This window comes from Schistocerca piceifrons, chromosome 1 (assembly GCF_021461385.2).
Source record: "Schistocerca piceifrons isolate TAMUIC-IGC-003096 chromosome 1, iqSchPice1.1, whole genome shotgun sequence".
Classification (NCBI taxonomy): Eukaryota; Metazoa; Arthropoda; class Insecta; order Orthoptera; family Acrididae; genus Schistocerca; species Schistocerca piceifrons.
In genome coordinates this window covers 947,541,335-947,559,198 of record NC_060138.1, presented here as the reverse complement: position 1 = coordinate 947,559,198, position 17,864 = coordinate 947,541,335, and the positions used below count along the sequence as shown (strand labels likewise).

Here is a 17,864-nt window from a genome sequence, read left to right as displayed (position 1 = left end):
CATCATCTGAAAAAATTCTGAGGCCATTATTAATATTGTATCAAAGGTCATTAATATACAACATGGGTAGCAAGGGTTCCAATACACTTATCTGGGGCATGCATTTGCTTCTACTTCCGGCCATGACTCTCTGTCCAAGATAAAATGCTGCATTCTCCATAGTAAGCATTCCTCAAATTTTGTTTAATGTACCATATTATCTTCCCTTCTTTAATGAGCTCTGGTGTGGTAGTGAGTCAAATGATATTTGGCAGTCAGGAAATGTTGCTGTTGAGAATATTTATTTAGAAAAAGGTATATAAAAATGTATGTCTGTACATAAAAAACACATTCATGGAATGGAACTAACTAACTGTTGTGCAGTAAAAATGTAATATTCTTGTTGCAATCCTATCAACACAGTAGATACTATCAACATAAATGTAGCACACTCCAACATGCATCCTTACATTTACATCACAATCAAGTTACATTCACCATTTCTCAAAATTTCATAAATTCATCCTTGCTCAAAGACTTGATAAAAAAGAATATTGCTTTCTGAATCTACTTTGCACATGTCTAAAATTCCATTCATATATCATTCATTCACAGAATAATAGAGTACTTTAATGTACTCTGAATCTTTAGTATGGTTTTCCATATCTAGCAGTATTGACTGCTCTCGAGTCTTCTTCACATACTTTAACAGGCTTGTCAGATTTCATGTCAAAAATATTCAAATTTTCTAAAATTAACTTAATCTCTGAGACAGTTCTGACAATTCTACATATTCATCAAAAATAGAAGATTTTGTAACACTTCATTGTTTCTTAGAATTCCAAAATATTGCATTTCCAAATAACCTAATTCATAATGTGATGTGAACTTATGATCTACAGAATTGCCTGCCCAATCCTCATCTACAAAAAACTCTAAGAAATTGATAATTCCAGCGTTTTATATGTTAACTTCAAACTTCTGTTTGATACAAATATTGAAGTACTTGCAAAGCATACTTAAAGTGAGTAAGAATGCAGCAGTTTTGAAATCTACTCGAACAGTTCACAGTGTAACTCATATCTGGCCATGTTCCTAAGCTAACATACAGGAGAGCACCTATGAACTTCCTGTAATTAATATTATAATATTATAACTTTTATCTCGTGCTACTTTTAGTTTCAAATTTATTTCCATTGGAGTACTGTACAAGTTTGAATGTTCAATCTGATATTCCTCAGCTAGACGTTGAAAACAGCTATCCTGACTCAGAGTCATTACATTCTTTGCATAATTGTAATTAATATTTATCCCAAGATAATTCTTTGCTTCACCTAAGCTTTTCATCAGAAGCTGCTTGAAAACAGATTTTTATCTTTGATTTCTCGTATTTTGCCTTTACTTTTACAACAAATTAGCAAATCATCAGTGAACACAATTATATAGACCATCTGATTTGTTGTCATCAGTGCATGTAGGCAATAACCATATGTACTTATTTTGAAACCTTGACCTTTTATAAACTCATCCAAACAATCATACCATACTCAGGGACTTTCCCTTGAGCCATATAATGCCTTAAATATTTCTTTTCTGTTCCATCCTTGTATCCAGGAGGTTGCTTCAAATAAATTTCTGAAAAAACTCTAACCTAACCTAACCCATTAAGAAATGCAGCTTGTACATCCATTTGCTCTACAATTAAATGCTTTTGACAACTGAATGCCTACAAAACTGTCAATTTTTGTGTCAAAGCAACTGGCGAATAAATGCCATCCAGGATTTCTTTTTGCTGAAAGCCCCTTACAACTACACTTGCTTTCAAGTGTTATCTGATTTTCGTGTAAAAAACTGACTCTACATCAATAGCATTTACGTTCAATGGTTTAATTACTAATTTCCAGGCTTTATTTAGATTTAAACTCTCGATTTCCTTATCCATGGCTCACTTCCAAATTTGAATCATTACTGTTATTGCCTCCTCAAAGTTTTCTGGCTTATCAGCACTACAGAAGTTTATATAAATGAAGTTAACTCATGACATAATCATTAAATGTATCAGGCATTCTACATTTTCTAGTTGACCTTCTCAACTCTTGTTCCTGGTTTTCTTTATGATTGCTTGGACACCCTTCAACAACCCTTACTTCCATTTGCTCATTTACCAATTCACTGTCTATGCTTTTCCACTCAGAATTGCTAAAATGTTCTATCCCTGAATATCCCTTAATATCAATACCTCCGATGTCATCTTCCACAAATCAACATGCCTGGCAATGATAACATTGTTGTTAATCAGTATGCTGTATCCATCTTCATTGTACTCTATTAAAATTCCCAGTCTGTTTTACGACCTTCCTTTGACTTTCTCTGCTGTTGTGGCACACGTACAAAAAGCCTACTTTCATACACAACTTTAAATGTTTAACATTAGGCTCTATCCCAAACAACATTTCATAAGGAGTTTCGCTTTCAATAGTATTAGCTAAAGTTCTGTTTTTAAGCTATACAGCTGCACAAATTACTTTAGACCAAACTCTCCTATCTACTCTCGCTTCAACTAACAGGCATCTTGAAATATCCATAATTGATCTGTTGTATCTTTCAGCTATACCATTTAATTCATGTTCATAAGGAGGACATCATTTAAAATGATTCCTTTCTGTCTTGTAAGCTGAGACACAGACTGTTTCCCATTGTCAAATCTCGATTTCTTAATAGTTTTATCATTTAAATTCTCAATTTCATTAATAATTTTTTAAGTTTCATTAACATATTCCACAAAACAATCATAAACTTGATTTTTAGATTTGATTATGTAGCCTCTTAACTGTTGTACTGTAATCATAAGTAAGAGTGAGAAAGTATCTTCCCCCATGCAAACCATGAGCTGAGTGTGGTCTGTTCAAACCAGTATGAATAATCTCTAATGTTTCTTTTGCTCTGCTTCTGTTGTTTTCAAAAGTTAAACTGTGTGTTTCATTATCAATACAAACTTTACACTTAATAAATTCCAATTCTAAATTTGTCGTCAATCCATCTGCTAATTGATGTTTACACAACATATTCAAATTGTTACAATTTACATGTCCACGTGTATGATGCTATTTCTTCTTTACTGACATGCTATCTTTATTACTGACTCTATTTACATTAATCTCTTTCTTGTGCATTTTACTTGTCATTTTATACAGCCTATCTACTTCCAAAGCAATCACAAGTAAGTTATTGTCTTTATCAAAATCCTCTAAGGTAGCCGACGATTACAATTTTAGATTGTTCTTTTACTGTAGCATACCTAATGAAATTTCTGTCCACGCCTTCCATGTCAAATACATTTTTCATTTTGATTGGAATCATCTCATCATAAATGTAAAACAACTAATTATATTGCCTACATTTGTAGCTTGCAAAACTTAACCATCCACAGTTTTTACATTCACAAGCTCTTTTAAGGTTGCGGAAAAATACTTTTTGCCATTAACAAAATGATCTATGGAATCACTATACAGTACCTACTGTCTGTACACTGTTACCTGACTCAGCCTTTGTACACACCACAATAGGTTTTACCTTCATTACAAAACTGCTTATGCTGGTTCCTTTCTGTTGACATCATTGACATTCTGCATGACGACTGCCTCTTGAACTATAATGAAAACGTCGACCATGAGACCAGTCATTGTCCCTGCTGCACTAATCACTTTGCCCATGTTGCCAACTGCTGTGACAGCCCCCTTGATGATGTCCACAACATGTCCATGAATCTCTGCACGCTCCTGACTGGTGACAGTCACTCTTCAGAAGTCCTGGTTTGCCATATACATTACACAACTGCTCCTAGTAGCTTGTACCATTTTTCTTTTCATGGGTTTTATACTTTACCTTCCATCATTGTATTTTAAATTCATCATCTGAAGTTACATTCAACTGTCTGATCTTCTTTCAAAATATTGATGAAGTCCCCAATAAAGAGCTCAAGTATTCCCTACTTTCACTCCTGCTAATTCAAATTCATTCACTGTTTTTTCAGAATTACTAAAGAATGTTGCTGTGTTTTCTGTACAAAATTTGCAGTGCTGTTGATTCCTTGGAGTATAATTCTTTGAAATTTTTCAGTATCTCAAATAGTTTCCTTATCACTTACGAATTCTAGATGCTAGTTGAAGATTGCTCCATATGTAGGGAGTAGGTAATTCAGTTTGAGGTACCTTATTAGGTCTGGGCCCAGAATATGTACTAAGATTCTACAACAGGTGGATTTCAAAGCTATTATATGGGTCACTTTGCTACCCTTCTTGTAGATGATTGTGTCAACTCCTGGGCAAAACCTTTTTGTTCAAGGATCTACATTATATTATAGTAAAAGAGAGGTCTACTCAGCAGAATTGCTCAATTGTGGCAATTTCAGCTGTTTTCCAACACCACTGACACTAATACGTATATGTATCACTTATCTATATAGTAGAGTGAGAATTAAACTGTGGCATTACTCCTGAATCTTTGTAACCTCCCCCTCTCTTATCGACCTTAATGACAGTGAAAAATTAAACCGCGTGTACCTAATGGGAATTTGGGAAAAGCAATCGTCAACGAAGTTAATTTGTCGGTAAAGAGGGGAGAAAGGGTTACATCTAAATGAAAGGAAAAATGCAAATGAAACTGGTGGAAATTAATTTTGAAAAGGGGTAAAGTTAATAAAGAAAGTAAATGTGCGGCCGTTACATTAACAATTAACTAGCGGTAATTAGATATTTGAGATTTGGGGGAAATTACGGTCGCCAGTCCTAAGGACAATTACTATAGTAACTGAAAAAGAAAGGTTATTACACATATAATTAGCACTAGAAGCGTGGCAACTGAAGGTTGACACGTGTAGTGTGAAAACTGAAAGTTTGTCAGAAGTAATAAATTTCACTACACTCTGACTTAATTTAGCAAAAGAATTAATAAAACTGGAAAATCGAAAGTTAATTTAGTGACTGAAGTTAATAGTGAGCTTTCTTTCTGAAGCACATCAAAATTCAGTAAAATACGGTTAGTCTTGGACTACCTCAATAATCATTTCAAAAGCTACTTGAATCTATGCAATTTAGAAATAAGAGATTTAACTTTGAACTTGAATTAAATGATTCTGAACAATTAACAACAGTAAAATTTAGTACGTACCAAGCTGAGCTGTAGTCACAGGTAAGCTAAAATATGGTAACAAAACTCGCACTCATAATTTGTGCTTGTGCAATCTAAATATTGTAGCCAGCTATGAATACTTACACTGAACTTTGAAATTAAAGCAGTGAAATAGAGTAATATTGCTTTAATGCTGGCGTTTGAATTTCAACGACACTCGGGTTCATTCCGGAAAAGGAAGGGACCCTGCTTGGTAATGCAATTGGGACAATGAGCACCAAAGGTTCATGCTACGTTGCTGTAATTTTGTGATTTGAACAGTTTTAAAAGCTGAGGTCTGCCATACAGTTCTAAAACTTTACGTGCTTCCAGTCTTCCTTGTTGGTTGATTGAAGGTTTGAAGCCGTCGATCGAGGAGGTGGCGACAGTCACTCATTGTCGGCCGTCGCTGTTGCAGAAGCTGGATGTTGGCGCGCCTCCTTCTCGACACGGTCACCAGGCGAAACGGGCTCTTGATGTGCGCCAGCTAATGCTTCCCGTCCGCGACACCGTGTCAGAAACTATCATAGCAAGTCGAGCGCAAGTACATGCTGCCAAACCCCGAAAGTGCGACAACTCGCGGGAGCGTAACACAACACACCTGCTCCACTTGCTACTCCAGGCAGACTCTGCTCTGCCCGTGCTCCACGCGGCAGAGTTAACACTACCAAAGATCCTAAATACTTTGGTTCTCCACACGACCTATCGATGTAATGGTTCGATAGCATAGTTTCCCTAGGCCAGACCCAGCGTAAAAATACAAATAATCTTTACACAACAAACCAATTATACATCGACATAAATGCATATATATACAAATAGTAAAACAATTACAATACACAAAGACACAGAAACGCCATATATTCAGGTAACAAAATAAGGAAAAAAATTATAGTACAATAGATGGAAATACGAGGATATGCATTTCCGGCGTTACATCTTCCTTTGTAAATGAACATCTGAAAACAAAGTTTAGCACTTCTGCTCTTGCTCTGCTATCCTCAATTTCAACTCCAGCTAGCCATGAGTGTCTGCACACCATCTTTTGTGCCACTTACAGTGTGTTTTGACAGCATTCAGGTAAGGTAGCCATTAAAGGATTCTTGAATTGACAGCTAAATGTATTTCATTCAGCACCTCTGTCAATTGCTCCACACTTTGTTTTATACTTATGCTGTTTCTTTCAGAGACTGTGTACTGTGGAGGGCACTTTCAATCACAAATTGTTCTGCTAAGTACATATCTATTCAGTACTTGGTTTACTATTCTTGGAAACTTGAGCCACAGTTTCTCTAAATGCCCATACCCATAGCTGATTGTTCCACATTCCTCACTGACATATGACACTACAGCATCTTCATCTAGTTTACTGAATATATAAATCTTTCTACTTGGTTTGGTTCCCCTTTGAATTTCAGAAATAATTGTTGCTTCAACTGCCTTGTGGTCACTGATATCATTTTCAGTGTGCATACCGAAAAAAACACTCAAAACAATTTAAAATATACTGAGGTGTTGAAATGCTGGTAAAATTGATTGAGAGTCTAATGTGTGATATTACCTGTTTTATTGCAGTCACTTAAGAGACTGGTAGAACCAGCTGTGTAACATTCAGGGTCATCCTCAGGTCCATTTCTGTGTAAAGGAACATTTGTACAAAACTTTATAAGAACTGTGCTATACTAAGTTCATAATTCTAAATACCAAAATTAAATTCCTGGCATGTGAATTAACAACATCAGGCATGAGCCACTCATATATAATTACTTACAAGGTCTAATGTCCTATGTTATCTAAATGGCTTAATCTGTGTTTGAAAGTGCAGTGAGGGCTACTACTGACACAACTACCAATAGAAGTCAAAGTCAATGATGTCAGTTGTCACTGATAATTTACATTTGGAAAGAACCAGATGTTCCAAAGTACTATAAAAATAAAGGTGAGGAAGATCCAACAGAGGCTCTAAGTAGACCCAAGAAAGACTATTTAAAACAATAATGTTGGACTTACATGTAATACTGCAAAACCATCTAGACTGCTAATACAAAGCATTTACTATTGTTTTGTAGTCTATCTTGTTATGCCAACCCATTGCAAAACTGCAACAATCCCAATTGATTGAGTTCTCTCCAGTGATGATAGTTTTGATGGGGAACAAATGTACTAGGGAGATGAGGTTTCCTCCAAGATTTTCATTTCCATTTGGGGGGGGGGGGGGGGGGGGGTGAATCTGGTGGCTCACAGAAGTATCCATTATGAGTTTATTCCCATCCTTAATATCAGTCTTGCGCACAATGTCACATGCACCTCCAGTTTCTATCTCTGAGGCTTTGAGTTTCGTCTACTGTGACAAATACACCACCTCCATTACCATTAGATATATTTTCAATATACTCTTAGATCCATCCCTAAAATCTGACTGTTGTCAATTTTGAGTTTTAGCCAGTTTTCTGTAGCTAGTAGACTATTATACATCTACAGTAACTGGGAAAGTCATCTTCAATTGGTTACAGACTTTTCTGAGTAAACCCAGTTTAATATTTCAAATTCAGAATGTCTCTAGGAAAAACAAGCCAACATCTACATGGGCAATTAATGGGATAATTATTACTATAGGGGAAAGCAAATGTATTATTGTTGTATGCCTTGACTTAAAAAAAAAAAAAAATCGACGTGTTGCTTGCAACTTTGTGGAATATAGGCATAAGGTTAGACTGTTCTAGGTTGAGTGCTCACATATGGGCAGATTCCAGCAAACAGCTCACGCCTGGGTTGCCAACACTTTGCTCAGGACAATAGTAATGAGTGAGGATACTACTACTACATTTATCTGATTTTAACAGGATGTATAAAGGAACAATTCAAGTAAGCAATTTTATTACATTTGTGTAACATGACATTTGTTTTCATTTGCAAGTGACAAAATATTTGGTGCCCAGGCCCTTTCTGCTGCAGCGTTGGGCCTGGTGCTGGGATCTATCTACAACTTTTATCCTTCTCAAGACAAAAGAAAATTATTCACAACATACAGGGTTATTACAAATGATTGAAGCGATTTCACAGCTCTACAATCACTTTATTATTTGAGATATTTTCACAATGCTTTGCACACACATACAAAAACTCCAAAAGTGTTTTTAGGCATTCACAAATGTTCGATATGTGCCCCTTTAGTGATTCGGCAGACATCAAGCCGATAATCAAGTTCCCCCCAAACTCGGCGCAGCATGTCCCCATCAATGAGTTCGAAAGCATAGTTGATGCGAGCTCGCAGTTCTGGCACGTTTCTTGGTAGAGGAGGTTTAAACACTGAATCTGTCACGTAACCCCACAGAAATAAATCGCATGGGGTTAAGTCCGGAGAGCGTGGAGGCCATGACACGAATTGCTGATCATGATCTCCACCATGACCGATCCATCGGTTTTCCAATCTCCTGTTTAAGAAATGCCGAACATCATGATGGAAGTGCGGTGGAGCACCATCCTGTTGAAAGATGAAGTCGGCGCTGTCGGTCTCCAGTTGTGGCAAGAGCCAATTTTCCAGCATGTCCAGATACACGTGTCCTGTAACGTTTTTTTCACAGAAGAAAAAGGGGCCGTAGACTTTAAACCGTGAGATTGCACAAAACACACTAACTTCTGGTGAATTGCGAATTTGCTGCACGAATGCGTGAGGATTCTCTACCGCCCAGATTCGCACATTGTATCTGTTCACTTCACCATTAAGAAAAAATGTTGCTTCATCACTGAAAACAAGTTTCGCACTGAACGCATCCTCTTCCATGAGCTGTTGCAACCGTGCCAAAAATTCAAAGCATTTGAGTTTGTCATTGGGTGTCAGGGCTTGTAGCAATTGTAAACGGTAAGGCTTCTGCTTTAGCCTTTTCCGTAAGATTTTCCAAACCGTTGGCTGTGGTACGTTTAGCTCCGTGCTCGCTTTATTCGTCGACTTCCGCGGGCTACGCGTGAAACTTGCCCGCACGCATTCAACCGTTTCTTCGCTCACTGCAGGCCGACCCGTTGATTTCCCCTTACAGAGGCATCCAGAAGCTTTAAACTGCGCATACCATTGCCAAATGGAGTTAGCAGTTGGTGGATCTTTGTTGAACTTCGTCCTGAAGTGTTGTTGCACTGTTATGACTGACTGGTGTAAGTGCATTTCAAGCACGACATACGCTTTCTCGGCTCCTGTCACCATTTTGTCTCACTGCGCTCTCGAGCGCTCTGGTGGTAGAAACCTGAAGTGCGGCTTCAGCCGAACAAAACTTTATGAGTTTTTCTACATACCTGTAGTGTGTCGTGACCATATGTCAATGAATGGAGCTACAGTGAATTTATGAAATTGCTTCAATCATTTGTAATAGCCCTGTAGTAGTCCCAAATAAAAAATTTATACATTCATGATATGATACTATCATAACAAATTTGAACTGCTGCAGCACAGGTACTAATGAAGAGTGCAATTTTATAAATCAGTCATATTTAACTGCATTTACAAAGGTTCAGTATGTGGTTCAACAGAAAACCTTATGTTAACTAATTTCACTTCATTTTTTAGGTCACATAAGTTCTCAGCGTTGTGACAGTTTCACAATGTTTTTTGATAAACCATAAAATGTCTGAAGTAATTGTTATGATGAAAGACATTTAAAAAAATTAAGTTTCCTGTACTAAGCTGCCTTTCAAATAGATGCAGTTTGTTCACGACTGCATTAATTTTATTGAACATGGCAACAATGAGTACATTATTCACTTGAAGTATTAATCTAAGTTATTTCAATTTCTTGTTAGATCAGTGATAAAGGCTGTATGCTTGTAACAGTAATGGTGTCAGGGTGTGCACACCGTTAATGCCAGTCTGGTTAGTTGTCTCAGCATGGTGTGTCCAGGTTGATAGGTTCTGTGTTATCATCTAACTGGTGTTTATCGAATAACAGGAGCTCAGTTAGCAATAATACCAGTAAACACCAATCCTTTAAAGAATCAAATTCTCTTGCAGAAAACAGCTTAAAACTTCTGTCTACAATGAGCTAATGTGTTAAATATTTTGCTTTACACATGTAACCAAGAAAAAGTTCAGGAAAGTTTTGAAATTATCCTTGAAGTTTGCTATGTTCTCTCATTATGAAACCCAGGATGAATATAAACTGAGTAATTTGTGCTGCATTTTAAAGTGAATCTAGTTTATCATGCATCTCAATGTTTGTGATGTCATATCTTCTGTGTCGTACATAGATATAATTTTGGATGTACATTCAGTGATATATGTAGATGCTGTAACCAAAGTGTATTGTGAATAGAGTTAGACGCAAAGAAGTAATAAATTAAAACATGGAAAAGTAGTAAGTGATAAACATTTTTCCTTTCATCATTTTGTGAGAGAGTCAGCAAGAAAAAGTTTTCAAATTGTATGTTAAGTTTGATGGAAGTCACTAAGTGCTCTCATTCTCATTTCTGCACCATCAGATATGCTGCATCAAGGCAAACACAGTTTCTAACTGTAGTACTTGTCTCATTGTGTTAAACTTTTAACATAAGGTTATACCTCTTAATAATTTGGCTAGGACTACATTATAGAGCCTTAAGTTTGGTCAATAATTGTGTGAAATATTGAAAATAAAATTTTTGTTGGCCCTGGAAGCTGTTAGATAGGAAACCTGTGAATAGGCAGAAGTATCGTGCCCCAGTATCTGGGATAGTCATTTAGGTTCTTTATTCAGTAAGACTCTCATAGAAAGATAGACAGTGGCATGCAAAGACCCAAAGGCAGTGGCTGTTAACTCAGCATTGCACATGATTGCATGCTTGGCTGTGGCAGTGTGAGGACGCTAGGTAGGAGTGCTGCCTCAGCAAAGTGACAGCAGCTAGCGTAGCCATGCAAATGCGGAACTGACAGCAGGCATTTTGCAGGAAGCAGGCACTTGTACTGTACAGCCGGCTGCTCCAGCAGTCAGTCAGACATGAGGCACATGGATCCCAAATCAAGCTCTCTTGGAAATGCCCAGGGACTGCCCAAAGTCATGTGGAGGTGGTCTCCTCTTGGTGGCATTGGCTCAGGCCCCAGTATCGTCAGATCTAGCAGTGGCTGATAGACTAATGTACAATATGGCTACATGCAGACAAAGTTGATAAGTCCCACATGGACTAGTGGTGGGTGTGGAGTACATCTCAGGATCAGCAGTAGTTGAAGACAAGATACTACTAGGGTTTGAGTGGCAAGTACCTGTAGTGGTTACTCTCAGCTTTGTTGTGAGTGGGCTCTGCCTTCAGTCACATAAGTGACCAGGCTAGAACAGCACTGAGCCACAGCATGAGGAAATTTAGCTCGCCACTGTGGCAAACTGGGGTCTTCCACCATAATGCTTCAGCAGTATTGCAGCTCTGGCAGCAGGGTTTCATACGCAGCTAGCTTGCCTTTTTTGCCATGAGTTGTGAAGTTTGTACGAAAGGATGTCACCACAACTCGACAAAACAAGGCTTGGATGCAGTGAAGTATGGCCATATACCACATGTCTCCCCAAAGGACTAGCTTCAGGTGTCCATTCCCCTTGGGACAGAGTTGGAACAGTCTGGATTAGAGGAACTGGCTATTAGTTGATGTAAGTGTCAAGTGTCAATGTGTAAAAAAAAAAAAAAAAAAAAAAAAAAAAAAAAAAAAAAAAAAAAAAAAAAAAAAAAAAAAAAAAAAACTTTTATTTGAGTGCCAAAAGACTGTACGATAACCCTTTCTCTTATTGGTTTATGCAAATGATGTTAAAATGGTGAAAGTTCCAATAATGTGTTGTAGGCAGATGATACATACAATGTGTGCAAACACAAAGCTTATGACAAATGGAAATTTTGTACAACTGCAATAATAAATAAATAGGTACACATTTCAGTGAAACTCTTTTAAGTATAAACACTATAAAGGGTTGCTCTAACGGAATTCGAGGTAGGACATACAAATAGGCTCCTTGGCCTGGAAACTGTGTTTGTTGATAGTAGTAAATTTCACATACAAGCCTGCAATCGTACATCACACTTTCTGCCCATTTAATTTCAACTACATTACACAGAAACTCAATAAAGATCAGTCTGTGTCACAAACCATCAATAACAGGTAGATTAAACATAATCTGGCAGTTATTGTTTGCTTGTGACGCATGTGGTACAGTATTGACCTCAGACTGCTTACTAAGTATATTCAGTCTGTATCCAATGATACCAGTATGCATATTACATAAATAGAATTAAATGATAAATATAATGTAATCACAATTTAAAAAGAAAAAACTAGAGATGTGGTTTAGCCAGAAACTGTATTAGAAAATAACAACATATTTGCCATAAACATGATCATTAAACCTTGTGGGAATATCTGTATGTTAAAAAGCTGCATAACACACACTGTTCTTGTCAAATTTGAGTAAGAGGTAGAAATATGGGGTGCATCAGCATTGGCAGTCTAAATATATCACTAGTAGTTCAGTAAAAGGGAAAAAATTGCAGAAATTATTTATGGTGCAGGACTCAGAGTGTCATGGATCTGCTTACCATTATAACATTCTCTACAGGGCGGCCCACTTAAATGTTTCAGTGCAAATATCTGTGGAATAAAAATAGATATTGAAAAACGACTTTCACTGGTATGAACATAAGATGGGATCATGAAAATTAATACTATGAGACATTCTAGAATGTAAGCAAATGTAAATTTCTACACAACATATTTGCAATAAACATGATCATTAAACCTTGTAGGAATATCTGTATGTTAAAAAGCTGCATAACACACACTGTTCTTGTCAAATTTGAGTAAGAGGTAGAAATATTTTTTATTTTTTAAAATAGGATTTAAAATATTTTCTAAATGAAAAGCCCACAATATTTCTTACGTAATCAATAACATGAAAAATTACAAATAGAATGGTGTTAATTGCATCACAATACGTCAATTACATCCCAGAAAATTGCAAAGCAAAGTTGATGCTTCAAATAAATGAAACACACTGCTACTGCACATCTCTAAACATTTGAAGTGGGGCACCCTGCAATTTAACAATAGTATTGTTTGCTAAAACAATGCTGTCAAACTTAAACTGTGAAATACATCAGTACAATACTAGAATCAAATCAAAATACTATCTTAGTTGTTATACAACAGCAACATTTGCAGCTCTGATTTTAAATGATGTTCTGGCTAGAGTTCTCACAGTCTTTCCTACTACCAAATTAATAGACAAGTTTGAACTAAGTTGGACCAAAAGTACATTTTATTTCCCAGGAGAATACTACAAGACTTTAAGCAAAATTGATGAATTCAGGTGAATAATCTGTATGATGTCCCACAATTTTATTATCCTAGGGACCGTTTGAGATTATATGACTGAATAAATTATTAACTTGTTTTGTTGCAACATATCTAAGTGCAGAAGTACGCAATGAGGAATTTTTTGTATGGTGAATTGATAATTGTCTTGCAGATCAGAATTCCTGGGAGGTAAAAGACACACTTTTCTTGAAATGTTACTGATCAAGTTTTTAGAACCAGTATATCCAAGAGACTGCAGAAAAATTCTGTTATCTCCAAGACACATTTTGCATAAGGTCTGTGAGAATATAAGTGAGGTTAGAGCTGATACAGAGGTGTACAGGCATTAATTTTTTCCCCTCACTCTGTTTGCAGATAGAACGGAAAAGGGAATAACTTGCAATTGCACACTTCCACCATGCACTCTACAGTGGTGATACAATATTTTTGTAGATGTAAATGCTTATTTCAAGGATTATCATTAGTAACAGCTACTCCTCTACACTCTTTCAACAACTTGAGGTGTCTCGGTTTGCAGACTCCTTGAACTAAACCAGCCTCAGATTATTTGCTGCTGTCATATTGCTGCAAGCTTTGGTGCATGTATTGTGGTGTAATGATTACTGTCACTAGCTGGTATGCTGTGGGTTGCCTAGCATTTTGGAAGAGTCGATGTCTGTATAAATAATTGCTCTCTCCACCCAGATAATCAGTTCTGTTCTGGATATAAGTTGATGTCGGTCATAAATATGGTTCAGTGTTCTACGTCACTGACAAGCCAGCATTCAGATTTGGATTTGATTGTGCTTGAAATGTGACAATACTTCCAGTCAATATCAATAGAGAACAGTATCTCTAGAACATTTCTGAATTATGCAAATATTTTGTGACTATTTTGGTGTCATATATATATATCAGTTCCATTACAGTTTCTTGCTTTACCTTTTCAGCTAATTTATGTATATAATGTGCGCTATTGTTGTTTCAACTTTTATTCTTTTTTCACAGGTACTTCTGCCTCTTCCAATAAAGTGTCCAAGAGAAATTTATGACCTAATGTGTGAATGTTGGCAACGGAATGAATCAGACCGACCAAACTTTCAAGAAATCTATTTGTTTCTACAAAGGAAAAATCTTGGATACAAGCCAGAAATGAATTGACATTTTAAATTTTTGAGTCCGTGCCTAAAGTGTTTCAGCAATTTGAAAGCTGTAAATATAATTATATGATCTGCTCAAAGTAACCCAAAGAAGCCTGGTTGGGTACAAACCAGAATGTGTTGTGACAAAAATCATCTCATAGCATAAAATGTGAGATGTTCACACCATAAAATTAATTTGATCTGATACCCACTGCACAGTGCTAAATAAGCAGTTTACAGGTATTGATAGACAGACAGTGTGAAGTTGTTGGAAACTGCTGTGTTGTGGCATTCATTTCCTGATGTGAGTTGCAATAAGACTGAAATTTTTTGTAACTTTTGAAAATTTTCATTAACGTCAGTAATAAGAGTACTGTTTTACTGTATAGAGGGTTATTTCACTACAGATTATTTTGGGTCTAATATAAGAAGGCTGCTATGATTGTCTGTTTGGCAAGGATCATGTGAGTTCATTATTATTCAGTGATATTAGAGTATTGTCTTACGGGACTCCTCAACAATAACTTCAGGTTCGGTAAAAAAATTTTGTACTTTTTATCAGTCCTATTAGAAGGAATTTTTTTGGTGTTATTCAATGTTCAAAAAGTCACAGCATTGTGATGAGGTACAATGCATTAATTTCTTTGTCCAAAAAATAATCTGAATTAGTATTTGCTATATCAGTGTCTTCTTCAGTTTTCTATGACAATGTATTACACTGAAATTGGTCCCTTGGGCTGAATTATAATTAACTTTTGTTCCATTTACCAGTTTTAGTATCATAATGGGTTCTGTGATGGAATATGTTCTTTAATCAACCTTTTAGTTGTCAGTGATCATCAATCTATTAGCAGTACATACTGAAAAAAATGAGTAGGATACTGGATTATAATGAGAAATACCAAAAACCCTTCTCAGTGCATACTGACATTCCTTTATAAATACCAGAAAAGGGTAGATGATATGAACTGTCCTTGTGCCTTCTTTCTTCACAATGAGACAATAGATTTTCCTCTTGAAAACTGGTTTTCCACTGGGTATGAAGCACTATTCTGAAGCTGTTGTAAATGTAATGTCAGGCAGCACAAAGTGTAACTACATTCTTATACAAAAATGACACTTTTTCATAATAATCTCCATTTCCATATGATCAGGAAGAAATACTTGTCAGAATTTACTCAGTGTACGTTTCTTTCATGTGCCTCTTATAAATATAAAAATATACAAAATAATAAATGTTATAAATGCTTGTAAATAAATGTAAAGTAATTTTATACTAAGAGAATGTTTTAAAACTGTGTATTGTAAAATAACAATGGATGTATGTAAATTTACAAAATGTTATGTACAGGTTTTGTTCTATTGTGCATAGTTTGTAATGGTGATGAGCTGGCTTGATCTCCTTGGACCAACAATTACATGTTGCACTTGTTGAAGAGAACTATCTCCTAATGTGAAGATGTTGACTTACAAAATGTGTTAGTTATTGTTTTTTCAGATATTACAGATTTTTATTACTGAAATGATAAACTGATGAAAACCTATTTGGAAAATATATTTCTGAATGGATGGTATTTCTGGTGCGTTCTTTTTCATTTTGTTTCTTCTGTTCAATATCAGTAATATTGATTTTGAAAATATGAAAATTGATGTAATTAAAAAGAAAGGATAATAGGTGGTACTTGTTTCACCTAGATGTGTCAATTACAATGTACATTTCAATGCTGTAGGTAAATACGATAATAATTCTCAGCAACAGGATAACTAAAACATAGGCAGTTCATTTGCATATTGCAAATTTAAATTTTGTGTCTCTACTAGATGGAGACCTGACAAATTCAAGCTAGGCCATTACGTTACTGACAGTACAGTTAGCCTTTGTCGCCAAGCAGTGTGTCAGCAGTGCGCAAGTAGCAACAAGTGGCTATTTAGCGTTCATATAAGTGTAGTAGTCAAGTTGAAAATTTGTTTGAGTGTTCTTAGAGTACTTGTTTAGTTAAATCCATCAAATCATTATGTAGTTTCCTAATAAGCAGGGGCAGATTTGCATTTTAATATCTGTGGCGTGTAAAGTCACGTAGTCGTCTGTCATTTGTTTATTTCTTTCAAATAGTCTTTGTACGTTACTGACAGTACAGTTAGCCTTCTGCCACCGAGCAGTGTGTCAGCAGTGCGCAAGTAGCAGCACTACTGCATTTACTAGGCAGTCTTGTATTTTAATAACCGTTTAAATTTTGTGCTGAATTGTTTGTGCTCTCTGTAGATTAGTTCAGGCATTGTTTGCACAACAGTATTAGCATGGATAGGGACTGTGACTGCTGTGCTCGGATGCAGGCTGAGTTGGCATCCCTACGCTCCCAGCTTCAGGCAGTGTTGGCTTCGGTCACACAGCTTGAGGCTGTTGCCAATGGGCATCACTCTAGGGGTCCAGACGGGGGTTTGTCGGGGATGGCCAGCTCGTCCGACGCATCCCCCGATCGGACTATGGCTGTGGCTGCCCGGGATACTGCCCACATTGAGGCTGATCCCTCACCTGTGGTAGAGTGGGAGGTCATCTCGAGGTGTGGCAGGGGCGAAAGACATTCCGGAGGGCTGAACGGAAGGTCTCTCCAGTTTGTCGGACGAACCGGTTTCAGGCTCTGTCTCAGGCTGATACTGATCTTCAGCCAGACATGGCTGCTTGTCCTGTTCCAGAAGTTGCCTTTCAGTCTGCAAGATCTGGGTGGTCGCAGAGGGTAGGCTTACTGGTAGTTGGGAGCTCCAACGTCAGGCACGTAATGGGGCCCCTTCAGGATATGGCTACAAGGGAGGGGAAGAAAACCAATGTGCACTCCGTGTGCATACCGGGGGGGGGGGAGTCATTCCAGATGTGGAAAGGGTCCTTCCGGATGCCAGAAGGGTACAGGGTGCACCCATCTGCAGGTGGTCGCTCATGTCGGCACCAGTGATGTGTGTTGTTATGGATCGGAGGAAATCCTCCCTGGCTTCTGGCAGCTATCTGATTTAGTGAAGACTGCCAGTCTCGCTAGCGGGATGAAAGCAGAGCTCACCATCTGCAGTATCGTTGACAGGACTGACTGCGGACTTTTGGTACAGAGCCAAGTGGAGGGTCTGAATCAGAGGCTGACACGGTTCTGCGACTGTGTGGACTGCAGATTCCTCGACTTGCGCCATTGGGTGGTGGGGTTTCAGGTTGCACTGGATAGGTCAGGAGTCCACTACACACAGCAGGTGGCTACATGGGTAGCAGGGGTTGCGTGGCATGGACTGGGCGGTTTTTT

At 37.3% G+C, this 17,864-nt stretch overlaps 1 protein-coding gene across 3 annotated transcripts in view; it reads left to right on the top strand.

Moving 5' to 3' along the window:
• Positions 1-16,157, top strand: part of LOC124804854 (discoidin domain-containing receptor 2-like) — a 923,862-nt gene extending 907,705 nt beyond the window's left edge. For all 3 annotated transcript variants that reach the window (XM_047240882.1, XM_047240630.1, XM_047265604.1), the window contains one exon: positions 14,450-16,157. In XM_047240882.1, the coding sequence (XP_047096838.1) occupies positions 14,450-14,602 (153 nt within the window). In that variant the 3' untranslated portion in view covers positions 14,603-16,157. The remainder of the gene's footprint in view (positions 1-14,449) is intronic.
• The last annotated feature ends 1,707 nt before the right edge of the window (positions 16,158-17,864 follow it).